This window comes from Diadema setosum, chromosome 17, assembly GCF_964275005.1.
Source record: "Diadema setosum chromosome 17, eeDiaSeto1, whole genome shotgun sequence".
NCBI lineage: Eukaryota > Metazoa > Echinodermata > Echinoidea > Diadematoida > Diadematidae > Diadema > Diadema setosum.
The window spans coordinates 16,899,335-16,926,679 of record NC_092701.1 but is presented as its reverse complement, the minus strand read 5'-3'; the positions used below and the strand labels follow the sequence as shown (position 1 = coordinate 16,926,679).

The window sequence follows — 27,345 nt, the reverse complement described above, 5'->3', positions numbered from 1 at the left end:
TAACTCTTAACCAAATTATGCGATAGCCATCCATCCATAAGGTCAAAATTGTATTTTAACCAAATACCTCTACACTCTAAGAAAAAAGGTTCGACTTTGAACTTATACGGGTGCAACTTTGCAACTTACAGACCACTGGAAACACCTTTAGGAGTGCAATATAAACTGTGCACCTTTCCGACCAGAAAGGTGCAAAATTGCACCCCTAAAGGTGTTCCCAGTCTATTACACGTGCAAGGTTTAATCTATTTTTCTTAGAGCGTGCATAACCTGAATATGTTCTATGTTTACCCCCCCCCCCCCAAAAAAAAAGCCATTTATAGCGTACTATGACATGTATGAGAATGTTTAAAAACATAACAAGTTAGAAAATAAAAGTGAGTTTGAAACCCCATGTGGCGAATGAGACAAGAGAACGGCGAGTTCATGTCTATGAAAATAAAACTTTTAATAAGATTTTGAAGAAAACGTTGCGGGGGTTGGGAAGCAAATGCCTTGGGCGTTTAGTAACATACGCTTAAAGGGAACCAAAGCCCAAAGAGCAATTAAAGAAAATTCCACGAAAATTCATTTTTCATGAAAATTACAAATTCCATCAACTTCATACTGACATATTTTATGGGTAGCAAATTACTATTCTCCCTGCTTTCTGAAAGCAGCTAGTCAAGTGTTTTATAATGCTAGAAAAGTGATTTTTTTTTCTTGGAATTTCTTTATATTTTCTTTATATTGTTGTCCACTCCATTAAAAAGTCAAATTATATTCATCACCATGAACAACGAAAAAATCTGCTAAAATTTCGTTTTCTTCTTTTTGTAAAAAAAATATGATGTTGGATTGCAATCCCTCAGAGTGACGTGGTCTTGGTGAAGAAAAGAAAATAAATTGAAGACCACATTTCATGCATTGAGGAATTTGTCTGGAATCTTGGGCTTGTTTGTTCACTTGAGTCGTGGAAGTAATTGGGCGAAGCAGTGGAATAGCTACGAAAGGTAAGACTGTCCGTTCATCACTGGCGTAGCCGGGGGGGGGGGGGGGGCGATGGGGGCGGTCCTCCCCCCCCCCCCCCCCCCAAGATTTGGACCGGGGATTTGGGAGGCGGAAAAAAAATGCGTGTATACTGTATGCATGCACATGAAGCGGGTCTCCTTTGCAACCTTTCATCAAATGAGATCATATTTTTTGAATATTTCACTCAAAGTGTGCACCAGATCGTTGAATTTCAATTCAAAATATGCAAAATCTCTCGTGCTTGGATCCCCCTCCCAAACCCTCCCCCTCTCCGCCTCTTTCCCTAGCGTAGTACACTTTTTAGATTTATAAAAAAATTATGAATAATTTAGTGCACAAGACTTATCACTTATATTCCGAAAACTCAAAGTTCCCTCATGTACAAGGGGAATTTCAACTTTTAATCGACCCTTTCCTCTCTCAGTCCCCCCCCCCCATCATTCTTTTTTTTTATGATTTCCCAAATATTTCATCAAATATGCGTATACGAGATATCTCAAAGTTCCATCGTACGGGAAGGGTGGAGATAACACTCGCCCACGCCTTCTCCCTGCTCGCCCGCCCCTCCCCCTCCCCTATGCATAGAAGTAGACTGTGGCTACACTCTGAACATAAACAGTTTTCCAAATATGACACAAAATGTGTACACCAAAACGTTTAACTGCAATCAGAAAATTATACAGAATCTCCTTCCACAGATTTGCTACACTTCTCTTCTGATTGACAAATTTCCAGATATTCCAACAAATCCCAACAATCGGCGGCAGATTGTTGAATTTCAGTTCTAAAAGCTTAAAACTGAAAAAAAAAATGCTCCCTTGAATATGGGAGAGGTATCTTGCCACCCTTCCATTGCTTGTTACCCATTATAGACTTAGCACATTTTTGGGAATGACAATTTCCGAATTTTCCACAAAAAAAGTGTGCTCCAGATCGCTTTATTTCAATTTTGAAAACGCAAAAGCTATACGAGCGGGAGGGGGAATCCCTCTTCCCCTAAGCTCTACCTCACTAGACTTTGTACATACACACAGATGATGCACATTCGGAATAGGAGCTAAATTCCGTGATTTTAACACTTCGGTGAAAAAGTATTGCACCAAAAATTTGCACCAGATCACTGAATTTCAGATCTGAAAATGCAAAATCACCTTCGTGTGGGAGGGGATATGCCCCTATCTACACCCTCGTCTTCATGCTTTTTCTGTTTGATTGCTGAACAGACAGCGTTCATGATATTCAGTGTAAGAATAAATTAATACAAGAAGATTATTTAAATGACACCATTTTATAGGCAAATTGTTCAATAATAATATACACTAAAATAATACTGTAACCTTAAACAAGTGGGACTGTTTGAACTCGTTAAAACACACAAAAACATGCATCAAATTGCACCATTTGCAACATCGAAATGCAAAAAGTTCTCACCGTGGGAGGGGGGACACCCCCCTCCCACACACACACCCCTCCCACACCCTGTGTGTGTGTGTGTGTGTGTGTGTGCAATTCGTGCATATTAAGTGGCACGTAAAGGGTTAATAATCTCTGTCTTCTATGCAACAGGCCTTGTCAGCCTTGGACTATTAACATAACAATGTTGCCATTTCGGGGCCTTGGTGCTTGTTCCAGTTCATCGTGTCACTGCCGGTAACCAAGGATAGCGTGGTGTATATTGTAGCTGCCAGGAAAGTACAGGTAGACCTTATAGTGAATAGATAGATACTGCAGATGGAATAGATAAACAGATGGATAGAGATCAGGGGAGGAAGAATGGGACAAGCGTACGAAAAATAAGTAATTGGGTCATAAAGACTACATGATTTCGTTCATGAATTATATATCAGAGCCTCCTGCAAACAGTGGTGATGATATCAACCATGGCTCCAAGCAACATTTCTGTAACAGGTAAGCACATTATAATACCTCTCTTTGCTGCAGCAGTTTTCTCAGTATAGACTTCTTTGGTTTGGGTGAGGGCTCTTTATTGTTAAAGGGAAAGATCAGTTTCGGTTGAGATGGGGCTTCAAGTTTCCAACGTTTTTCGGTGATTAGATCTCTTATGGAATATGGAAGAGCATATAATTCTAGAGGAATTCAAAGTTTATTTGATAAACATTGGTTTTGAAATGGCCAAGCTGTCTAAAACAAAGCGATCCCCATTAAAGGTGGGACCCATCTTTTAATAGGAGTGCTTTGTTTTACTTTATTTTTGATATTTCAGCCATTTCAAAACCGATTTTCATCGAATAAATTTTGAATTCCTCGTAGAATTAGTTTGTGTGCTCTTTACAATTTCATAAAGTAGTTATAAGTATCTCGCAAAAAGTCGAAAGCTGAATCCTCACCTCACCCAATACTTTCTCATCCCTTTAAAGGACAAGTCCACCTTCATATTATACATGTGGATTGAGTGAATGCAGCAATGTTAGTAGAACACAATCAGTGAAAGTTTGGGGGGAAATCGGACAATCCGTTCAAAAGTTAAGAATTTTTAAAGTATCTGCACAGTCACTGCTGGATGAGAAGACTTTATGCAAGAGTTTGTGCGTCTCACATAACGGCACTTTGCTCTTTAGCAAAGAAAATAGGTGGTCGCGAGACACCATTTTTTCCTCTCTTTTTTTTTTATGCGACAATGTTTATACTTATGACATGAGCAAAATGAGTAATGCTTTATGTGGTGTTGGTAAGTCGTTAACTAACCACAACCCACATACCTGTAAGTTTGCACTGTTGGGATACAAGCATATTATGATTATCAACCCTTGCTTGTAAAAAGACGAGGAAAATGGTAACAGTCCAGAACAGTGGGCGAATTCCTTCTTTATAACTTTCTCGGTTATTTTCCGTCTCTCTAATATCAGCCCGAACCTTACGGCAGTTCGTACCGGTGTGCCGTGCAGCAACACCCGCTCGTCACCGAGGATATGGGGTAACGGTTACCACGAGCATGTCCGCGCACTCGCTCACAAAGCACCGTGAACCTCCGGAATTCGGGAGAAGTCTCCGGGAGCGGGAGTTCTTCATCCCGGTAGATCTGGCCTATGTTAACCACGGGTCTTACGGAAGTGTGCCGAAGAGCTTGATGAAAATTCAGCAGAGGTTTGTTCATTGTATTCCCCTCTCCATTTTGTCAGTATAGGCCTATCACAATTATTCGAAACTTCGAAAGGAAACGAAATCCCAATATACGATATACGTGTGGGGTGAGGGAATGAAGCAATGCTCCTGGAACACATCAGTGAAGATTGAGGAAAATATGTTCAAAAGTTGGGATTTTTTGAAGTTTCGGTTCAGCCATCGCTGCGAGAAAACTGAAAACTACAGTTTGTGATGTCACGTACGTCCTATGTACAACGATATACAGAAAATGCATGTATGAAGAGAATTCCGCAAAAATTAATGTTTTATGTTGAGTACACATTCTTGTTACTGGCATTGTATATGTTAAGGGTGATTTCATTCCCCTTGCTTTCTAAACGAGGATAGTCAAGAGCTCTTTTATTAGGCTATACAGTGACAATATGGTCAGTGATGGTGCATTCTCCTTGTGTTTTACCTTTTATTCATATTGTTTTCCATACATGACGTTGCAAAGTGTTGTAGTCTTTTCATCTCACCCAGCGCACCAAAACTTTTAAACTTCATAATTTTTTAACGGATTCTGATTTTCTTCAAACTTCGCTGATGTGTTAAGCTATGATATTGTGACATTCTCTCAATTAGCATTTTGTATACTTGGGTTTTATTCTCCTTGACAACGTCAAATTGTAGATGCGTATTGTGTAATGTTAGAGCGTGTATTTGATATTCTTCCTCCGTTCATTGATACATTTTTTCTGTTTTTAGGCATAATTAAATATAATTGTACAATCATAGTCTGACAAGAAATGCGCAAATATCTTTGTAGTTTATGTGTACACAATGTCATGTACACATCTCAGATCGAATAATTACTTTATTACCATTAATGTTCATGATCATTATATCGACCTTTTAACAAAATAATGCCAAACTGCGGCCGAAACTCGAATGAAGCGACTTCTCTTTAGCACCAAATCCATTTCTGTACACTAGTCATGCGTGCTGTGTAGCTTTAGAAGTAATAAACTCAAACTTCTGTCGTCTGATTTACATAGGTATTACATTATCTAACACTGCTTGATTTGGCTTGATTTTTATTTTTCTGAATGGGCTATATTACAGTTGTATAATGATTGTTAAATGGATGAAACCGAAATCATTTAAGCTTAAAGCTTGTATATTAATGTTGTTACTCTCTAAACATTTATGAACCAGTCACCATGCTGTCAAACAGCATGTGAAATACAATCACACAAGGAGGCAATATAGGCTCGCATCGTAGTATCTCATTAGTTCAATGAAACTATTTCTGTTTGGGAGACAGTAATTTGGTAAATCGGCTCACTCGTGGTTTTAACTCCGTCAAAGCACTTTTGTGGTTTTCGTTTTCACAAATAATTTCTATATAGCCCTACATAACAGCAGAAGCATCGAAAACATGTAGGCATAGAACCTTTCTGTTATTTTTTTTAATGTATTAGGCCTATGCCTCCGGAAACATTATCGACAATCCTGTTGTAACCTCTTTTGATGCACTTTGTCCACAGGATGCTTGAAGAAATGGAATCCAATCCAGAGCTGTGGTATAGATACAAAGCGCTGGATTTGTACAAAAGCGCTGCAAAGCAAGTAGCCGATTTCGTGGCGGCAAAGCCTGAAAACATGCTGCTCATCGAAAATGCAACCACTGGTGGGTAACAGCATGCCATGTCTTGTGTGGTAAAGCGTAATAACAGATTGTTCAACGGGGATTATTCATGCACTAATGTGACCAAACACACTGTTTGTTGTTTTGTTTTTGATGAGGATGGGTATTGTCAAAGTGAAGATCTCTACCATTATGGAGCTGCACATCATGCCTGTATGGTATTTAAAGGAGCGATTTTGCAGAACCAGGCTGAAAACGGTGAACATTTTCAAACACAATACACGATGTATGCATCAATGTCATTCATCACAATCAATACGCGGATTGGCAAGGAAGCTACACGAGCCCGTGACATGGATTCCACGAGCGCTGCTCAGAAAGTGTTATGCACGACTAGATATCCTGCCAATATGTGTCACTTGACGGATAACGCTGAGAAATGCAAAGCACAAAGTTACTCGTCTACAAAAAAAAAAAAGAAGAAGAAGAAGAAAAGAAAAAACTGCGGCACGTGCTAAGGGGAAAGGATCTCTTTTTTCTTTTTTCTTTTTTTTTTTTTTGGGGGGGGGGGGTGGGGGAGGGTGGGTCCATAGCTGGCCCCTGGCCCCAGAGTGGTATTGGTGGTGGAGATGTGGTATGAAGGCAAAACTTCCAGTGGTAATCTTGGGGTTTTTCACTGTTTGTGGGGAGATTTACCAGTGATTTTATCTATCAAAACCTTTTGTTTGTTTCTTTGTTTTATTTTTTTTTATTTTTTTTTTCGTTTTTGTTGAATTGCTCTTTTTTTTCTTTTTTTTTTCTTTTTTGCATTCCAGAAGTGTTTCAGAGGGACCCGGTTCCTCGTCCCATGCAGCATGCAATATTTACTAATGTCACGAAACATTTAATACCCACACCGCCATTGCACCCACCACCACCACAATCCTGTGTAACTTGTACTGTCACGTTCATTTTCTTTTTCATTTCACTATTGACACACACAAATGCAAAGTGATGGGGTTGCTACAAGAGCGTATATCGAAAAAACGAGTGCCTATCGAATTGGAAAATTATTTGAATAATGTTCGCACCCGTTGCTAACCTAGAATAGTTCGTGGCATGTTTGATGTTCTTTTTTTTATGTTTTATTGAAAAAAAAATTATACAGAATCACACTATTTACAACAATTAACTTGATTAGAATAACATAATCACTGAACAATGTATAGGAATTGTAAAAAAGAACAAAAAAGGCAGAACATTAGGTTACCATATACAAATCAGATCTTGTTCAAGAGCGATATTCCGAGATGGGGAAGGAGAATAAAACAAACAAACACGCAAACAAACTAATGAGTGACCAATTAACAGTTTCATCCTCCCTTCCAACTGAAAAAAAAGTGCGTGCACTGCAGAGACCGGAACAAGCCAAACCAGGGGGCGAGAGGATCTGCATTACCCAAACATAACTTGAACTTCCACAACAACTACACCTCCCCCCCCCCACACACACACACCCCACACATCCTTGTCTCAACACATATACACTCACCCCCCACACACATACCCTTTAATGCAATGTAGATCACCCCACCACCCGACCTGGCCCATTCCAGCCACAATGCACTCTGTAAGATGTCCTGCAAACCCTACATCCGATGGTAAAGTTTAAAAACAATCATTATCAATTCACAGGTCAGGTCACGTCAATGCCAAAGAAAGCTACCATCTCAGAAATCGCCCCTGAAAAGTCCGAATCGACAACAAATGGCAGCGTTACTAGTACAGTGTATATTGTACTACATGCACTACATGCGACTACAAATGAATAACGCAATATGGCCTTCTATATACAAAAAACCCCAACCAAACAAACAAACAAAATATGACACCAATAAGCAGTCAATGTACTTGGTCTATTACAATGGCATGAGGATTGCATGGAGGCGTTAAATTTCAAAACGCCATTTCTTGAAATGGGAAGTTAATTTATTTTTCTTTTTTGCTATGTAATATTCAATTTCCTTCTGTTTTTTTAACAAAAGATTTGAGTGCTACTATATTGGGGAGACTATTACTAAACTTGCAACTGTAGATATGATATTTCATTAATAGAAATAAATATGAAACAAATTTATCATTACCAAATCCAAAAAGCTTTTCAAAATTGGTTACATTAATGATTGAACGGTTATACCGTGAAATTATGACAAGGAGGTCCTGCCAAATAGGGGTAACCTTTTCACATTCACAAAATAAATGAACAATTGTTTCCTCCTTTTTATCATATAGGGAACAGTTAGGAGATTCCTTCCGTTTAATCTTAAAAAGAAAATCGATGTTTGATGTTCTTTGTATTCATTAGCTATTTGTAGAAATTCGCAGAGATACGCTGGAGCCGTTTTTGTCGAGCCCACCATAGGTGATCCATAGGTCCGTTTGTGACTAAACTTGGATGGTAGATGTCCCTTGGGGAGTAGATGATCACCACAAGGTTAAAGATCACAAGCAGGGGTCAACGAACTTTTAGAGCCCAATGTTAAGTTTTTATGGCGCGTTTCTATTATGGGTCATAACTTTTGATCCATAACTCCATTTGTGACTAAACTTGGATGGTAGATGTCCCTTGAGGAGTTGAAGGTCACCACAAGTTCAGAGGTCACAGACAGGGGTCAACAAACTTTTAGGGCCCAATGTTAAGTTTTTACGGCGCATTTCGATTATGGCTCTTAATTTTTTATCCCTTTGTCCAAATGGGACCAAACTTGGATGGTAAATGTCCCTTGGGGAGTTGAAGGTCACCACCAGGTCAAAGGTCATAGGCGGGTCAATGAATTTCCGGGAATTAGATTAACATTAATTTCTTGTACGCGAATGGGCGAGACACAATTTGGCACTTGCCTTGTTTTCTAGACATATTGTGCATACGTTCAAAATAAGAAATAGGTGTGATGATGATGAAGATATAATGATACAAGCTCAGTGAGAATATGGTGAGGTAATGTCGTCATTAACTCCACTATTTTGCAACCATGTCTGTCTCGTGAAAACTTGTGAAATTCTGCAATTATTTGGCAACTTCCTTTTTTCATGTCCTGGATTTGTATAAACTTCTAAACTATGCTTGTACGATTTTACTCTGTTATCGGAGTCATATTGAAGTTTGACCGGCTTTTCTCCTTTCACATATTTTTCAAAGCATTGATCATAAAAACTTACAGACAGTAGGATACATTGTACATACACTGTCCATAAAAACTGTGAGTGCGTCTCTCTCTCTCTCTCTCTCTCTCGTGTATGTTTGCGTATGTGCGTGTGTGTGTGTGTGTGTGTGTTTGTGTGTTGGGTATAGGGAACTGTCTGAATATAAGTCCACCCTCGACACGCTGTCGTAGATGTTGAATACTTTGATTTCGGGAGACAAACAATAATGAAGCATTTCATGGTCATCTCCGAATCCCCAACTTTCACACCGTTATCATATAACTCTCTTGACTGTCTCAACCTGCAGCAACCAACAGTATCCTGCAATCTTTCCACTTCGAGGCTGGCGATCAGATATTGATGACGAATCACACATACACGTCGGTGGAGCAGACGGTGCAGATTCTCACCAGTCGGAGACCGGGTAAGACGAAAGTCGACGTAACATACGCATTATGAAAACAAGAGATTTGAACGAATCAAAAGGATTTGATAGCTTTTGTCAGGCATGAATAGTAGCAGTAGCAGTAAGCAGATCAGGTGTTCTCATTCGCCTGCAAAGTTGCCGTTTCCGGGGCTCACCACGAGGATTCGAGCGCTTGCCTGCACTGTAAGGCATCGCCCCACCATCTCTACGCAGAGAAAATCTCACTTGAAGCTGGTAGGGAAGGCCACCCAAGACCCTTCAAATATTCTTCACACCCGAATCAAGAAAAATGTATCCCTTGGACCCTTGACATTCGCCCTCGTCGTCCTTTCAGTTGGCATGCAGGAACCCTCAACGGCGTAGCCAGGATTTCATCTTAGGGGGGGGCGGTTAGTCTGCGAGGGAGCGAAGCGACCGAGCCCGAGCGAGCGGAGCGAGCGAGGGGGGGGGGGGGGGAGGGTGTGGGAGGGGGGTGTCCCCCCTCCCACGGTAAGAACTTTTTTTGCATTTGGATGTTGTAAATGGTGCAATTTGATGCATGTTTTTGCGCGTTTTATCGACGTGAAACAGTCCCACTTGTTTATGGTAGCAGTTTATTTTGATGTAGATTATTATTGAACAATTTGCCTATAAAAGGGTATAATTTAGATACACTTCTTGTATTAATTCTTTTCACTGAATATCATGAACGCGACTGAACCCGAGCGAGCGGAGCGAGCGAGGGGGGAGGGGAGGGTGTGGGAGGGGGGTGTCCCCCCTCCCACGATAAGAACTTTTTGCATTTTGATGTTGCAAATGGTGCAATTTGATGCATGTTTTTGCGCGTTTTATCGACGTGAAACAGTCCCACTTGTTTAAGATAGCAGTATATTTTAGTGTAGATTATTATTGAACAATTTGCCTATAAAATGGTATAATTCAAATATTCTTTTCACTGAATATCATGAACGCGACTGAACCCGAGCGAGCGGATGGAGCGAGGGGGTAGGGGAGGGTGTGGGAGGGGGGTTTCCCCCCTCCCACGGTGAGAACTTTTTACATTTTGATTTTGCAAATGGTGCAATTTGATGCATGTATTTGCGTGTTTTAACGACGTGAAACAGTCCCACTTGTTTAAGATTGCAGTATATTTTAGAGTAGATTATCATTGAACAATTTGCCTATAAAATGGTATAATTCCAATACACTTCTTGTATTAATTCTTTTCACTGAATATCATGAACGCGACTGAACCCGAGCGAGCGGAGCGAACGAGGGGGTAGGGGAGGGTGTGGGAGGGGGGGGGGGGGTTTCCCCCTCCCAAGGTGAGAACTTTTTACATTTTGATTTTGCAAATGGTGCAATTTGATGCATGTTTTAACGACGTGAAACAGTCCCACTTGTTTAAGATTGCAGTATATTTTATATCATGAACGCGACTGAACCCGAGCGAGCGGAGCGAGCGAGGGGGAGGGGAGGGTGTGGGAGGGGGGTGTCCCCCCTCCCACGATAAGAACTTTTTGCATTTTGATGTTGCAAATGGTGCAATTTGATGCATGTTTTTGCGCGTTTTATTGACGTGAAACAGTCCCTCTCGTTTAAGGTAGCAGTATATTTTAGTGTAGATTATTATTGAACAATTTGCCTATAAAATGGTATAATTCAAATACACTTCTTGTATTAATTCTTTTCACTGAATATCATGAACGCGACTGAACCCGAGCGAGCGGAGCGAGCGGAGGGAGCGAGGGGGGTAGGGGAGGGTGAGAGGGGAACCCCCCTCCCACGGTGAGAACTTTTTACATTTTGATTTTGCAAATGGTGCAATTTGATGCATGTTTTTGCGTGTTTTAACGACGTGAAACAGTCCCACTTGTTTTAGATTGCAGTATATTTTAGTGTAGATTATTATTGAACAATTTGCCTATAAAATGGTATAATTTAGATACACTTCTTGTATTAATTCTTTTCACTGTATATCACGAACTCGACTGAACCCGAGCGAGCGGAGCGAGCGAGGGGGTAGGGGAGGGTGTGGGAGGGGGTGTCCCCCCTCCTACGGTGAGAACTTTTTGCATTTTGATGTTGCAAATGGTGCAATTTGATGCATGTTTTTGCGTGTTTTAACGAGTTGAAACAGTCCCACTTGTTTAAGGTTGCCGTATATTTTATTGTAGATTATTATTGAACAATTTGCCTATAAAACAGTATAATTCAAACACACTAGTCTTCTTGTATTAATTCTTACACTGAATATCATGAACGCTGTCTGTTCAGCAATCAAACAGAAAAAGCATGCACACGAGGGTGTAGATAGGGGCATATCCCCTCCCACACGAAGGTGATTTTGCGTTTTCAGACCTGAAATTCAGCGATCTGGTGCAAATTTTTGGTGCAACACTTTTTCATCGAAGTGTTAAAATCACGGAATTTAGCTCTTATTCCGAATGTGCACCATCTGTGCGTATGTATAAAGTCTAGTGAGGTAGAACTTAGGGGAAGGGGGATTCCCCCTCCCGCTCGCGGAGCTTTTGCGTTTTTAGAATTGAAATAAAGCGATCTTGGTATAGCCACAGTCTACTTCTTTGCATGGCGGGGGGGGGGGGGGGGGACAGGAAGAAGGCGTTGGCGAGTGTTATCTCCACTCTTCCCTTCCGATGGAGCTTGTATCTTTTTAAGGCTGAAATTGAGATATCTCGTATACGCACAATAAGCATATTTGATGGAATCAACATTTGGGTAATCAAAAAAAAAATGATGGGGGGGGGGCTGAGGGAGGAAAGGGTCGATTAAAAGGGGAAATTCCCCTTATACATGAGGGAACCTTCAGTTTTCGGAATATTAGTGAAAAGTCTTGTGCACTCAGAATTATTCAGAATTTTTTTTAATCTAAAAAGTGTACTTAGCTAGGGAAAGCGGCAAAGAGGGGGAGGGTTTGGGAGGGGGTATCCCCCTCCCAAGCACGAGAGATTTTGCATATTTTGAATTGAAATTCAACGATCTGGTGCACACTTTGAGTGAAATATTCAAAAAAAATATATCTTATTTGATGAAAGGTTGCAAAGGAGACCCGCTTCATGTGCATGCATACAGTATACACGCATTTTTTTTTTCCGCCTCCCAACTCCTCGGTCCAAATCTTAGGGGGGCGACCGCCCCCATCGCCCCCCCCCCCCCCCGGCTACGCCAGTGGGAACCCTTGAGCCCTTTGCTACAGCTCCAACCCAAACATGCAATCAGATAGTAGCGAATGGCAACATCTGGACACGGTCACCATCACTCCTATTACCAAGCCCAAACCTAGAACCCATACCTATAGAGACAGGGTAATACTCAACCATATGCGAACAGGAGTTGGCCACTTCATTGGGGTACGTGTCTGCCCGTCAGCATCCTGTCCGCGTTACCCAGAACAGACGGCGCCTCACGTCTTGTCCGAGAGTGGCGACCTCGGCCCACCCGCTGGAATAGAGCTGCATATATAGACCTGTGAGATTCGCAGCCCTGCAACATTGTATAGAACATGCAGATCACATGAAAGAAGAAGCAGAGGGAAGAAGAAGAAGAAGAAGAAGAAGGAGAAGAACAAGATTATACATGAAATACGTGTAGATATGATGCGGACGCACCAAGGAGGTTTTAGAAATGGAGCTCCAACTGGCTGTAAACATTCAAACAGCTGTCAGTTTTCTTTTGATGTACAAAATAATTCCACAGGTGCATTTGTGACTTTGATGATTGGGGTTCGATGCCGCCGTCTTTCCGCGCAAAGAGATGGATTTAAAACGCTGACATAATGTCGGCTATGTTTTGTTTGTTTTTGTATTAAAGGAAATTGAATTTCAGCTAATGATAAGGCATATGAAAAAGAAAGTAACTCCTGTCCAGGATTATGTCAAAAAGTGTAAATCTAAGCCGTACGTTGTGAAAATATTTGAACTGCGCTCTTACTGGAAAGTCACTTTTATCATCTTTTCGATCACTTCCGACAAACGAAACTGATATGGTATAATCTTCAAATGTAGTTATTTATTAATTTATATGTTAGATTAGTGAAAAAACATGTAAAGTCGGGTAATTCTAATTCTTATTTCATCAATTTTTGTGGGATTTTATTCGCAGATCCCAGTGTCTGTACGTTTATGTACCGTTCATGTTTCATAAGAAGGGACAGCGAAAAGTAATTATCATCATAAAGACATATCTTCCATTGAGAGTGACGAGTCATGATGCAATGCCACATTAATCAACTGTCGCCCTATCTGTGAGACAGCTCCAGTTTAGCACATACTTCAAATATTTCATAAAGGCGGCATCAAACATCGGATCAAAGGGAATAACACTGTTGTTACTCCATCTCTTGAACCTCCATGGACGCACACAGTGAGGGTGCACGCATGACAAATAGGATGACGTTCGTTATTCCTCCAGGGTTATTCCAAAGGTTTGTTTATTCAAAAATGAAAACAGTATTCGTTATTCCAATGGTTCGTGTTATCGAAACACACAAATTCAGTTTACCTACATATTCGTCATTCCAAAATTTAAATAGGGTTCATTAATACGAACATTTGTAGCTTGTTGCGAAGGTTCATGCTCCAAAACTTTGTTCATCTGAAAATGGGAAAAACGTACATGCTTTTGCCCAACGAACGTTCGGAGTCGTTTTCGGATTAACAAACCTTGTTATGGAGTCCGAAAATGGTATGGGTTGTTACTAGCTCAGCCAGGAAGGATGTATTTGCAGGAATTGTCTATTTCTGCAATATCGCTTAAAAAGCTTTGAAATGAAATTTGATGGATATTTCAGACTACATTCGTTGTGGCAAGAGACACAAAATAATGTTGTATCAGATCATGAGCCGGAGTCACGACTTTCACTTAGGATTATTCGCCTTCCGGAATAGAGGACAGTACATTGCACCTTTTTTTTTTTTTTTTTTTGCGCGCGAAACAAGACAAAATTAAGTATCATCCGAAAGATTAAATGAACGAACAACATCTCCATAAGGTCTGTTACAATCTAATTCTAAATCTAAATCTAATTCATATCGCAGTATAGTATTTAGGATCTGGCGATCCAGAAGTAGAAGTCATGTACAATGCAATGTGTGATGGATTCGTATGCAATCTCTTCAGATGGACACGTTGTTGCAATAAAGAACAAAGAAATCCTCGGTTTAACGTGATGTGGGTTCTTTATTCTGTTACACAGCATGTATCGGCGATGTGTAACTGTGCATACTGCAAACTTGCGCTTGCTAGTGTGATATATTATATTCAACAACTGTGTTGGAATGAGTGGTTCCTGTAAGATACAAACAAGAAGAGAATTATTCATCTAACACGCCATACAAATCAGTATACTCTATTTCAACTCTACACAGAAATAGTAAGACGATAATGAATATTTTCTTTCTTTCTTTCTTTTCTTAAAGAAGCAATTTTGGCCAGAATATTTTAACAACGTTTATATCTATTCTAACTAACTCATGAGGGTGACTGTGTTAACTATCATCAGGAGTATTGCCGTTATGTATCTGGTGTACTCTACAAGCAGAATAAACATAATGAACTTTCAATATTCTGTCTAAGTCAGACAAATCATCGTCGGTTAATAAACTTATTTAACACAATCAATATATCTTGAATCTTATGATTGTAAACGCTCAATGCCACATCTCACAACAATGTCACTATAAGACGTCCTGTAGCAAATTGTGCATTAATAATTAACAACGAGCATTAGATTCTCCCTAGCAACGCTTTTGTGGTCTTAAATGAGACTATCACAGAATCTACAGCTAGACGTATCACTATAACTTCAACTTTAATATCCCTCCGCGTGCATGAACTTCGTTCGTGGAGCGTTCCTAACACAACTATCGTAATGATATACATACGCGAAAAGATATAATCCAACTTTTACGTTTTAACGTGAGCAATACATAATACCAGAAAACCCGTTTGAAACTCCACGGATTCACATTCACAATACTATCATTTCGGACCGTTCTCCGATAGGGAGAGGTCTTTACAAAGACCGTCCAAAACGTTCAACGTATTCGCATTAACACTTTCCACACCGCGGACCATGCACCACGCACGCTACACTGAACGTTAATGCAATTGAACAATACACGGAACAATAGACGCTTATACGTAGTACAGCGTATACGGCGATGACCTTGACCTTGAACATACATAATCTTATTTCTCATTTACGGTTTTTCCTTTTAACTCCCTGACCATGGAAGCTTTGTTTATTCCTTAAATGGTGCACAAATCATAAAAGAACGATTTTTGACATACCTTGGATTGTTGGACTTCGTCAGATTGTCCAAGAAACCCAAACTATAAGCAAACTGCTGTGGCCAACTGCTGAGCAAACTGCTGCTCTTGTGGAACGACTGACCGGAACTCTTTGTTAACAGTCTATAATTCAGACCCTAATTTTGAGACTCGTGGTATATTGTATCATTCCATGACACAATGTGTGAAGAAAAGAGGGTTTTTCATTATTCTATTATGTTGATATTCGGAAGTCAATGTTCTCTAAACATACTTGAATATCTTCCTTTTGCCTTCATTATTGTGACATTTATTTTTCTTATTAATTATCATTCTTTTGAATATTGATGGAACTTAGTTATCAAACTTGAATAAAAAATTGAGCTGTTGTCCGGTTTTCTTTCAGGGAATGAGTAGAAACGGCTATTTCTTGGAAAAGAAGCTATTTTTTTTTTCGGTGTGCTTGTTTACGCTATCAACGTGTAATAGTGAAATAATTCCGAACTCTGACATTACGAATGTTTATGCCATAGAGAGTGACATAAGTGAACATAAGAGAAATACTGGTAATATTGAGAAAAAGGACAAACATTAGTGTTATATTTTGGTCTATATAGCGATATGTGACTCTCTGTGGTCTTGGCTGGGGTCATTCTCTCCGAGCTCTTTTGCAGTTGCCATGATTGTTGGCTTCTCGTTTTTGATCGAATAGTTACAAAAATCCTTTTATAGATCACCACCGCCGTGACGACAAACCTTCTTTCAGAGCACCCGAGTCCAGAGAATTTGCGCCGTTGGATCATTGGTAAAGCATGCACGTGGAGGCTGCGAGAAACCTCGAACACGGTCGAACAGAGACCACACCGTTATGAACGTTTGAACACATTCTCGTGTTTCTGTATAAGTCATGAAGCATAGCGTCCCTTAGCTTAGAGTGAAATTGTTGTTTGTGGTGGTCTCTTGCTTGTGTGCTTTTAAATTCCTCTGCACTGTAACATAACGCAACCGAACAAGCAACCAAACAGCAAACAAAAAGGGACGTGACTTTTTGTGTCAAAGTTCAACCATCGAATGGCTTTATTTTTTTTTTTTATGTAAAGGAAGACGAACGACAACATCAACGACAAGGTGGTATGTGTAGAACAGAATGAACGAGAACTTGATGTTAGTTTGGAGATGGCGCGACAACTGGAATTTTTATCTATGATAATTTTGGGTTAGAGGAATTCAATATGCAAATTAAGTCATACAGCAATACTTCACTCAGATAACTCCCTATTCAACCCCCCCCCCCTCCGTCTCTCTCTTTAATCCTTGCTGACAAAATATACATGCGTAGACATGCATTGTAGATATATAGAGTGTATACAGCAGAGAGGTTTATTAGACGCCAGAATTCAAAATATGAAATGTCACTAACTTTTCTTCATTTTTTTTCTAGATTCCCAAAGAGTTTTCCCTGATCACTTATATCATGTGCAACTGATAATATGAACATATATATACATATATATATATATATATATATATACCGTAACAATGTTATGTTATCTTAAGTTGTTCCCTTTTCCCGAAGTGTCACTGGAGGCATTATGTTTTCGGGTTGTCCGTAGGCTATAATCAATTTTGTGGACAGCGTAACTGAACAATTTGAGGTATCCGAATGAAACTTAGCATTTGTGGACACTATGAGTGGGTGAAGCTGCGCCTATCAAAGTTTTGGACGCACACGCTCAGGATCAAAGGTCAAAGGTCAAAGGTCATGGTCAAATTATTAACATTTTACTGTTTTCCCCATATCACTGCAATGCCTGGAGGTATTTTCATGAAAGTGTATACTAATAGTGTACTACTTATAGTGTATACATGCCGGTAAAGATTTTTTCTCAGGAAAGTTTTATTTGGGCCATGGGTCAAAGTGCAAAGGCCAAAGGTCAAGTGATAATGCTAGAATATCATTTTTTTTTCCATATCTTGGAAGTGGCTCATGTTATACATGTACTGCCTGACATCTCTCTTGAAAATTCTAGGGTAATGGGGTCAAATGTCAAGGGTCAAAGGTCAGGTGAAAATCTAGCCTTTCGCAAATGCAGCTCGCAATGGACTCGCACACAGCGAGCGGTGGACTCGCACGCAGCTGGGTCGGAGGTCGCTACGCTCGCAGCTCGCCGCAAGCGCGTGCTGTGTGTGCGAGTCCACTGCTCTCTGTGTGTGCATGTCCTCAAATTTATAGCAAGCTGCCTTTGCAAATAAAGGCTAGTGAAAATCCACAAATCTGCTATGATGAAGTAACATTTTCTCTATACCTTGAAAGTTAGTCGGTGCATTCACAATTAATCTGGTTATATACACAATAATGCACATTATTCTGTAAGGAAAGATTTCGGCCATGGGTCAAAGGTTGAATTAATAATGTTGAAATGTCACTGTTTTGCCCGTCCCCGTCCTTTTGAAAATATCTCAAGGTATTGTCATGGGAATAAGATATTACGAGTTAGCGATTATTTGAAGAAAAATGTGGGTCAAGAGATCAAAAGTCAGGTTCCAAATAGTAGGCCCTAAGTGAAGATGCCCAAATTTCCGAAAACTTGCCCTCTGAACACTGTTTTATTCAGCCATCCAAATGAAATCTATAGTTCAAGGAATGCATAAACACTAAACATATTTTGGTGTTGTGCCATCACACTTTCAAACATGTCGTTTTGTTTTTTATCATTTTTTTTTTTACTAATCATGTGAACTTATAGTCTCACACTGTCAAGCTGTAGATTTCCTACAACAGACCTACGTAAGAATCAAATACGATATGGCGGTGCCGTGGAGGCATACCAGTCGCCATAGCGCCATTTCAAGCTTTGTATATACTTAAAACCACACAACTTTACAAGAGTTTCCTATTTTGCGGGGAGCATTATGTAGTCACAACTTCAGTTTCATTTTATTTTCCACAAGATATCGACGTGGTACAAATTCACATACCTTTCAAGACGACGACGGAAGAAATACTCGAGCGTCATGTGACAGCCCTTAACGAAAACCCGCGAATCCGGCTCGCCCTGATCGACCACATTCCCTGCACATCCGCCGTCTTGTTTCCAATCAGAGAGCTTGTGAGCATGTGCCGCGAACGGGGAGTGATCAGCGCGGTAGACGGGGCGCACGGGCCGGGCCAGATTTCGTTGAGACTGGAAGACCTTGGCGCTGACTTTTATTATGGTAGGCAAATGAGCGATGTAGGCCTAGTGAATGGTGGTAAGTCCTACCACACATCTCGATGGAATCAAACAGGCACGACGTGTAACAAACACACAGAACGACATCGTAACAGCTGTGTGGAAGTCACTAACGAAGGTCATAAGATAACAAAACTTGAAAGAAGATACACGTATAGAATACAGACAATTCAATGACATCTGCTTCCAAGGAAAGGATCATTAATTTATGATAATTACAAAGCGCACCCACATATCGTCCATTCAAATTAAAATCAAGAAGTAAAATGTTATTAGGCCTAACATTGTAAACACTAGACAAATTTGTAGGTCCACTGCACTTGTATCACATGAGCATTATATAGATTATTGATATGCTGTTCACTTGTAGGCCTAACTTATAGAGACGTTGCCTTAGATTGACAAACGTTATTTAAATCTCGTCTACGAGTAAATTTAGTCCATGAACAAAACAAGGGTGTAATAGACGTATCTGGCATAATTATGTGTCACGTGCATTTATAACAGTCGAAATAACTCATACCGGATTTACATACACCATTGTAAATGTATTCATTTATTCATTCATTTACTAAAATATATTTATTTAGGATGACTTGCTCAGTTTGAGCTGTTTTTCATCAATGTCCTGAGATAAAACACAATAACACTAGCAACTGATTAATCTTCACAATGACTGTCATCAAACAATTTCACATCAGCATCACTAAAAGAAAAATATTCAAACAGATTAATTATCCACAGAATAACGTTACGTCTATAATAATTATCTGCTGTCCCTTTTGAAAAGTGCCTCTTTACGTCTACGTTGGACAATTTGTTAATCAGCTGCAATAAAAACAACTCGATGGTAGCATGAATTTGAATAATTATACGCGGTTTCACCCGCTGCAAACTATAGGATTAGAACCAGCACTGGCTGTCGGGCGGAAGCTCGGTGGTCTAATGAAGAAGATACTGTACAGAGATCAGGAGGTTGTACTATGTAGGTTCGAATCCTACCCGAATATGTATGCCCATGATTTCTTTTGTTATGGCTACTTCTTATTTACGTCGATGTAGGGAAATTTGTTAATCGGCAGATGTATGATAGGCCTACATGAGATGGGCATCTGGCAATGCTGATGGCGTATAGAACTCTTGGATCACAGTGTTTACACTTTGTAAAAAATCACTGTGGGAAGCGAAAACCACATTATTGAATGCTGTTTGCTGAAAACAACAGCAACAAAACAAACAAAATCACACACTCAAAACAAACAGTAGAATCGTGAGCTGGGAAATATTTCAAGATGGCAAACGGAAAGGTTGTGACAGCGAGCTTATATTATAATCCATATGATATGATATATATATTACATTCGCCTGTACTATTTTTGTCTCTGTGTGTTTGTGTTCATGGGTGTGTGTGTGTGTGTCTTTTCGAATCTATGTGGCTATACTAGGTAATTTACACAAGTGGCTGTTCTGCCCCCGTGGTTGCTCGCTCTTCTATAAACGCACGTCCAGAGCACCATCACTGGCTGCGCACCGCCGTGTCGTCCCGGTACACCTTCTCCGAGGACCTCCACAAGCGTTTTCACTACACGGGCACCAAAGATTACAACCCTTTTTATATGGCCGGGCATGCGATAGGTTACCTCCACTACTTGGGCGGCTTGGTGAGTTACACTGTTTTGAGGATACTTGAATGGTTACTTCCATAAAATGTTTATCGTTATTACCATCATAATTGCTGCTTGTTTGACTTCTTGTTTTTTCTTTATTATTCATTTAAAGGCGACAGAATGACACTCTTAAAATGCGACAAATCAGCTTTGTAATCGTTCTCCACTGGTGACCTTTTTTTCATCAAGGTCGTGCCAGGTCACAATAATGTTCCAGTTCATTAACCTTCCAGATTCTTTTGTCATAAATGCTGCCATGCAAAGGACGGCGAAACACTTAATATTGTCATGGATGTGATATGATTGTTACATCGACTTTTTTATGATTATAAAGATTCGACAATAGTAAATTCTTTCACTAACATGGGTTGTTTGGTCTGACACAGGAACGAATCACGGCCTACAACTCGGAGCTGACGATTTGGGCCGCTGAGATGCTGGCCGACGCCTGGCAGACGAATTATATCAAACTGGAGGAGAGGGTGAGGGCGCCATTTATGTGTCTCGTCACTCTGCCGAAGACGCCGCGTCTTGCGCAGTTCTGGCATCCCACCGGACTGAGGGAAATCTGTCGCGAGATAGCCAAAGAGGGCGTGGTCGTTGCCGTCACGAGGGACGAGAAGGAAAAATATCTGCGCCTCAGCGCTCAAGTCTACAACTTTAAGGAGGAATTCTACGCGTTACGTGACGCAGTCATCAAGGTGCTTGGAGCGAAAGTTTAGATCAGCTGACGTACATGTTCAGCTCATCGGGTGTTAAAAAAAGGAGAAGAAGAAGCTCAGGAAGTTCATTCACATTATTGCTTTTTTTAAGGCTCTTATTTTAACAATAATATATGAACATTATATTTAAAGCAGTCAAGAGGGCGCCAGTCAGCATATGACGTATCAAGTAGATTCCGCTACAATTTTCCTGAAATTTGGGTGAAATTTTCTGGTTTTGGATTTACGTCATCATCATCAATATGTAAAGAAATTACTGTTTTTACTCAGTGACGCCATGGGATCAAAATCATGTCTCAAACAGCAATGTGTGTCTGGAAAAGCCATTCTCTCTCCCGATGCCTGACGAGATCACATAGTTGGGCAAAACTTCAACGAGCACCTTCTGGACCATTCCCCGAAGTTTTCCCGTAATCACGTCTATTCCTGAGGGGTATACGTTTGCCACGGAAACATCAGTGGACATGAGAACAGCCTGTTCTTACTGCACGGATACCCAAGGGTAAGTGGATTACTGGTCTTGAACATCTTTACATGACAATATACCATATTGTGCCTCCGCTACGCTCCTCAAGACTCATTATCTTGTACAAAAGCTCGTCTCGAAACTTGCTATTAACAAAAATCTAGCGCCTTACGTGTATCTGCATAGGAATCAAAATGTCGAAACCTGTTCAAATGTCCACCAGACAGACAAGGCAGTCGCAAAGTCAAAGCCAAGTGTCAAACGACAAGCCGATGAATGCCGCCATGACTGATTTCTCTCAAAATGATGAATTTCTCGCTGCCTAAAAGACGCAGTCAAACAAACAGTGCGCGAAGAACTGCAGGAAATCAGGCAGGAACTCTCCATGATGACGACACAGATTGAGCTCAACGAATCAAGAATACTTTCTCTAGAAGTTTGTAATGACCAAAAGTCAAAGAAAATAGATGAATTGGAGAGAAAACTACTTGAACAAAGAGAGCAAATACAATCACTGGAAAACAAAGCGAAAGAATCGGAGCAATATTCGAGAAGAAACTGTTTGAAGGTATTTGGAATCCCGGAAGTCAGGGGTGATAATACTGACGATATTGTCCTCAAGCTCGCCAAAGAAAAGCTCGGTATCGAAATCGACATCAATGACATCGACAGAAGTCATAGAACAGGACCCCATCGAACCTCAGAGCGATCGCATGCCCACAAAAAAAGCAGAGCGTCAACGAGCGCACTCGCAAGATCCAGCCACATCGACTTCGTCATCGTCATCGTCATCACGCGTGAGTGAAGCCTCGTCTTCTTCCAAGGCGGACAGCAAGCTGTACCATCGGCCTATCATTGTCAAATTCGCCACGTACCGTGCACGACAAGTCGTCATGAAAGCTAGGCGCAAACTCAAACAATCGGGAATCTCTATTGTAGAGGATCTCACGGCATCAAACAACAGAATTCTCAAAACAGCCAGACAATCCAAAAACGTCTCCGCTGCGTGGTCTCAAGACGGCAGAGTCTATGTTACCATTGTTGGGAAAAGTGAAAGGAAGCACGTGACCTCTCTCCAGGACGCGCAAAAGTTGTAAAACATGTTTAAAAATCACGTCAGAGCCGATGAACAATGAGGGTGCACGTTGCCATTATAATTCTTCCCACTGGCGGCACTTTTCTGTTGTTTAACTTGTAAATTGATTGATTTTTTTTTGAAGTCATAATCTAAGTGTGTTGTAATTTAGCTGAATTTATGGGTAAAGATTTTTATGTGGTTTATGTAGTAAGTCAGTAAGGGTAAATCAAAAAGGTTTGAAATGTACTCAATGTAAGAAATGGGTTCCTATCTCATGTAATGGTATCGCAGAGAAGCTGTACAATGATGTAACAGAGCAGTTTGTAGGCTGGGAATGTCGTAATTGTATTTTGAGGCGTACGCCGTTTTACGGTGAACAATATCATGAATATGAAAAGAAAACTACAAGTGCATGTAATCGGAAAAGGGATAATTCAGAAAGTGTAAAGAATGAAAGTTTGAAAATTTCGCATATGAGTCAGAATGGATTAAATTATGCACATTTAAATGTGAGTTTGATGAAGAATTTTGATGAGATTAAAGCTATACTTTGCAGTAATAATATTCATATATTTGCTATAAATGAAAGTAGGCTTGATGAAAGTATTCGTTCTTCGGAAATTTAAGTTGACCATTATAGATTGATTCGGAAAGATCGTAATAGGCAAGGCGGTGGTGTTGCTGTATACATTCATGAAAACTTGAATTATAAAGAAGTATCAGATCCCTCCATTAATGAGTTGGAGGCGATACTGTTATTGATTGATGTTACAAAATGTACACTCCTACTTTTTGTGAACTGGTACAGACCTCCTAATGCAAAATGCAATATTCTCTCTGAGTACGAAGATATGTTGGTTTTTATTGAAGGGTTCGGAACACCTGTGATATTGATGGGAGACATCAATCTTAACATTATGCAACAATCATTAAGTACTGATTGCCGAAGGTATTGTGAGATAAATGAAATTCATGATCTTCATCAAATTAATGCATGTGAATATAGGCGTATATCTCCTGATTCACGGTCTCTCATAGATCATATGTTGTGTAGTCAACCTGATAAGGTAATATCTTGGGGTATATATGACGTGGGATTCAGTGATCATTCTCTGAGCTATCTCTCATGGAAAGTAAAGCAGATGAACAATACAAATAATTATGCAAATGTGATCACGTTTAGAAAAACTATACTGGTGTTGATATATAGATGCATTTAAAGATGAAAATGCGGTAGAAGTAGAAGAATGTGGCTGTTTAGATGAAGCAGTGTCTCAATGGGAGAGATTGGTAATGGAAGTTGTAAAAAAGCATATATTATGCCAATCAGAGTCAAGAGAGTAAAGAAGAAACACTCTCCATGGATTAATGAGTTTATTTTTGCATTGATGAAGAAACTGGATAAACTGAAAAAGAATGCGAAATTGCACAACAGGGTCGAAGACTGGAGAGAATATAAGAAAATACGAAATAAAGTTACGTTGGAAATAAAAAAAGCAAAAAAGAAATATTATGTTGAAAAAATATGTGACAATCATTGTTGTGGGCAATCTTGGAACATCCTCAAATTGTTCATGCCTACTAAGTCTTCAGAAATGGTTCATATTACTGGAGACGGAAAAAATATAGCTGAGGAATTTAATAGTCACTTCTCAAATGTTGCCAACTCTATTCTTTTTGAGGAAAACGAATCGCAAGATATCCCACTAAATTGTATGAATAGAAATGGAAACTCCAGTTCATCGTCACCGGTGATCAGGAGGTCGTAGGTTTGAATCCTGCTCGAGTATGTACGCCCATGATTTTTTTATCATGGCTACTACTAAAACACTGATCAATTCAGTGCTTATTTACGTCGATGTAGGGCAATTTGTCAATCAGTTGCAATGAAAACATCTCGACGGAAGAATTTCATGAATTTGAATAACAAAGCAGTACCCGCTGCATGCTATAAGGATTAGAACCAACACTTGCTGTCGGGCGAAAGCTCGGTGGTCTGGAGATGACGCCTGTTCGGTGATCAGGAGGTCGTAGATGCGAATCCTGCTCGAGTATGTACGCCCATGATTTTTTATCATGGCTACTACTAAAACACTGATCAATTCAGTGCATATTTACGTCGATGTAGGGCAATTTGTCAATCAGTTGCAATGAAAACATCTCGACGGAAGAATTTCATGAATTTGAATAACAAAGCAGTACCCGCTGCATGCTATAAGGATTAGAACCAACACTTGCTGTCGGGCGAAAGCTCGGTGGACTGGAGATGACGCCTGTTCGGTGATCAGGAGGTCGTAGATGCGAATCCTGCTCGAGTATGTACGCCCATGATTTTTTTATCATGGCTACTACTAAAACACTGATCAATTCAGTGCTTATTTACGTCGATGTAGGGCAATTTGTCAATCAGTTGCAATGAAAACATCTCGACGGAAGAATTTCATGAATTTGAATAACAAAGCAGTACCCGCTGCATGCTATAAGGATTAGAACCAACACTTGCTGTCGGGCGAAAGCTCGGTGGTCTGGAGATGACGCCTGTTCGGTGATCAGGAGGTCGTAGATGCGAATCCTGCTCGAGTATGTACGCCCATGATTTTTTATCATGGCTACTACTAAAACACTGATCAATTCAGTGCATATTTACGTCGATGTAGGGCAATTTGTCAATCAGTTGCAATGAAAACATCTCGACGGAAGAATTTCATGAATTTGAATAACAAAGCAGTACCCGCTGCATGCTATAAGGATTAGAACCAACACTTGCTGTCGGGCGAAAGCTCGGTGGTCTGGAGATGACGCCTGTTCGGTGATCAGGAGGTCGTAGATGCGAATCCTGCTCGAGTATGCACGCCCATGAATTTTTATCATGGCTACTTCTAAAACACTAATCAATTCAGTGCATATTTACGTCGATGTAGGGCAATTTGTCAATCAGTTGCAATGAAAACATCTCGACGGAAGAATTTCATGAATTTGAATAACTAAAGCAGTACCCGCTGCATGCTATAAGGATTAGAACCAACACTTGCTGTCGGGCGAAAGCTCGGTGGTCTAGTGGAGATGACGCCTGTTCGGTGATCAGGAGGTCGTAGATGCGAATCCTGCTCGAGTATGTACGCCCATGATTTTTTTTTATCATGGCTACTACTAAAACACTGATCAATTCAGTGCTTATTTACGTCGATATAGGGCAATTTGTCAATCAGTTGCAATGAAAACATCTCGACGGAAGAATTTCATGAATTTGTATATTACCCTATGTCATCAGAGATCTAAGATGAGTCGGGGGGGGGGTTGTTTTGAGGGATTGTTTTGTGATATGATTTTAGATATTGTGTTTGGTGTGAATTAAAGACATGTTAGTTATATATATAGATTTATAAATCTTAGACCCCATGGAAGAACAGATCTATCATGTTTATAGATCTGAAATGGGCTATCCACCGTTACACGTTATCATCATTGTCACATGTCAATTTGTTTTCATTGTATTTTGATACTTCAATCTTGATTCATGTTTCAGTTATGTCATGTTCAACACTGTTTATTTTGTATATGATTTTATTGTTTCGGAAATAAAAACAACAACATTATCATTTCAATAGGTTAGCCTCCCTTGCTTTCAGCCTTCAAGGATAAAAAAACAACAACTTTCAACCCGAATACAAGTAGGCATGCTATTTAGCTGATACATGTTATCTAAAACATGAAGCGGATATTTGGGGACTTCTGTTTTAAGGAAGTAAGCTGTAGAGGAGTACATCTTTAGGTGTTAACACTAATGATTTAGCTCCCAGTCGCGTCCAAAGGCAACCGAAAGTTCTTCATTTCACATTTTGGATCGTCACCTTGGACGGGTCGGTCTTGGAATGAGATTCCTATAACGACGTCGAACAAAAATGAGAAGACATCCGCATCCAAAATAATAAAGAACATCACAGTGCACTAATGTAACTTATGGTGTAATTCGATATCACTTATACCGGCTTCTATACTTCTCTTCCCCCTGCTTTTACTTCTCTTACTACCACCATTCCACCAATTACTGAAGTGATCAATTTGTCAGAACTATCTATTCCCGCCATTTCGAAATTTATCTATATGCAGTTAACAGGACTGAAAGTGACGGCTCGCATATTGAAGATGTGCATGCACTGCTTCCTTAGGAACGAAATCATTGAGACGGTTGGGAGATGCAGAAAAAAGTTGCCGGAGATATAAACATTTAAATGAGGTATAAATCATAAATATAGCATATTAGTGAAAGAGCCATCAAAATTCATCATGTTAGCACTTAAGAAAGTTGTCTTAGACACCTATATGAGTATAAGTGATTTCGCACAGATACGCAAAATTTCACGAAAATTGATTTGTTTGGTAAAAAGCAAAGCTCTTAATTTAGTAAATTAAGTATAATTATAAGTAAATTTCAAAGCGATATTGCGATAAATATTACTTAAACAAAGATGAAAAAATAAACAGAGACTTTTTGAATATAATGAAGATGATGATAATGAATATGATGATGATGACGATGATAACGATGATGA

At 39.9% G+C, this 27,345-nt stretch overlaps 1 protein-coding gene across 1 annotated transcript; it reads left to right on the top strand.

The window, feature by feature from the left end:
* The first annotated feature begins 2,891 nt into the window (after positions 1-2,891).
* Positions 2,892-21,248, top strand: LOC140241213 (uncharacterized). Its single transcript, XM_072320968.1, has 7 exons — positions 2,892-2,919; positions 3,879-4,116; positions 5,646-5,788; positions 9,237-9,353; positions 18,579-18,878; positions 20,369-20,520; positions 20,913-21,248. Exons 1-7 carry the CDS (start codon positions 2,892-2,894, stop codon positions 21,246-21,248), a joined length of 1,314 nt encoding a protein of 437 aa, XP_072177069.1.
* The last annotated feature ends 6,097 nt before the right edge of the window (positions 21,249-27,345 follow it).

What these genes read in the sequence shown, in the direction of transcription:
- LOC140241213 (XM_072320968.1), top strand. Translation starts at nt 2,892, where the DNA reads ATGGCTCCAAGCAACATTTCTGTAACAG. An exon ending in AAGCAACATTTCTGTAACAG is followed by an intron (nt 2,920 to 3,878) that starts GTAAGCACATTA and finishes CTCTAATATCAG; the next exon opens with CCCGAACCTTACGGCAGTTC. An exon ending in TCTCACCAGTCGGAGACCGG is followed by an intron (nt 9,354 to 18,578) that starts GTAAGACGAAAG and finishes ATTTTCCACAAG; the next exon opens with ATATCGACGTGGTACAAATT.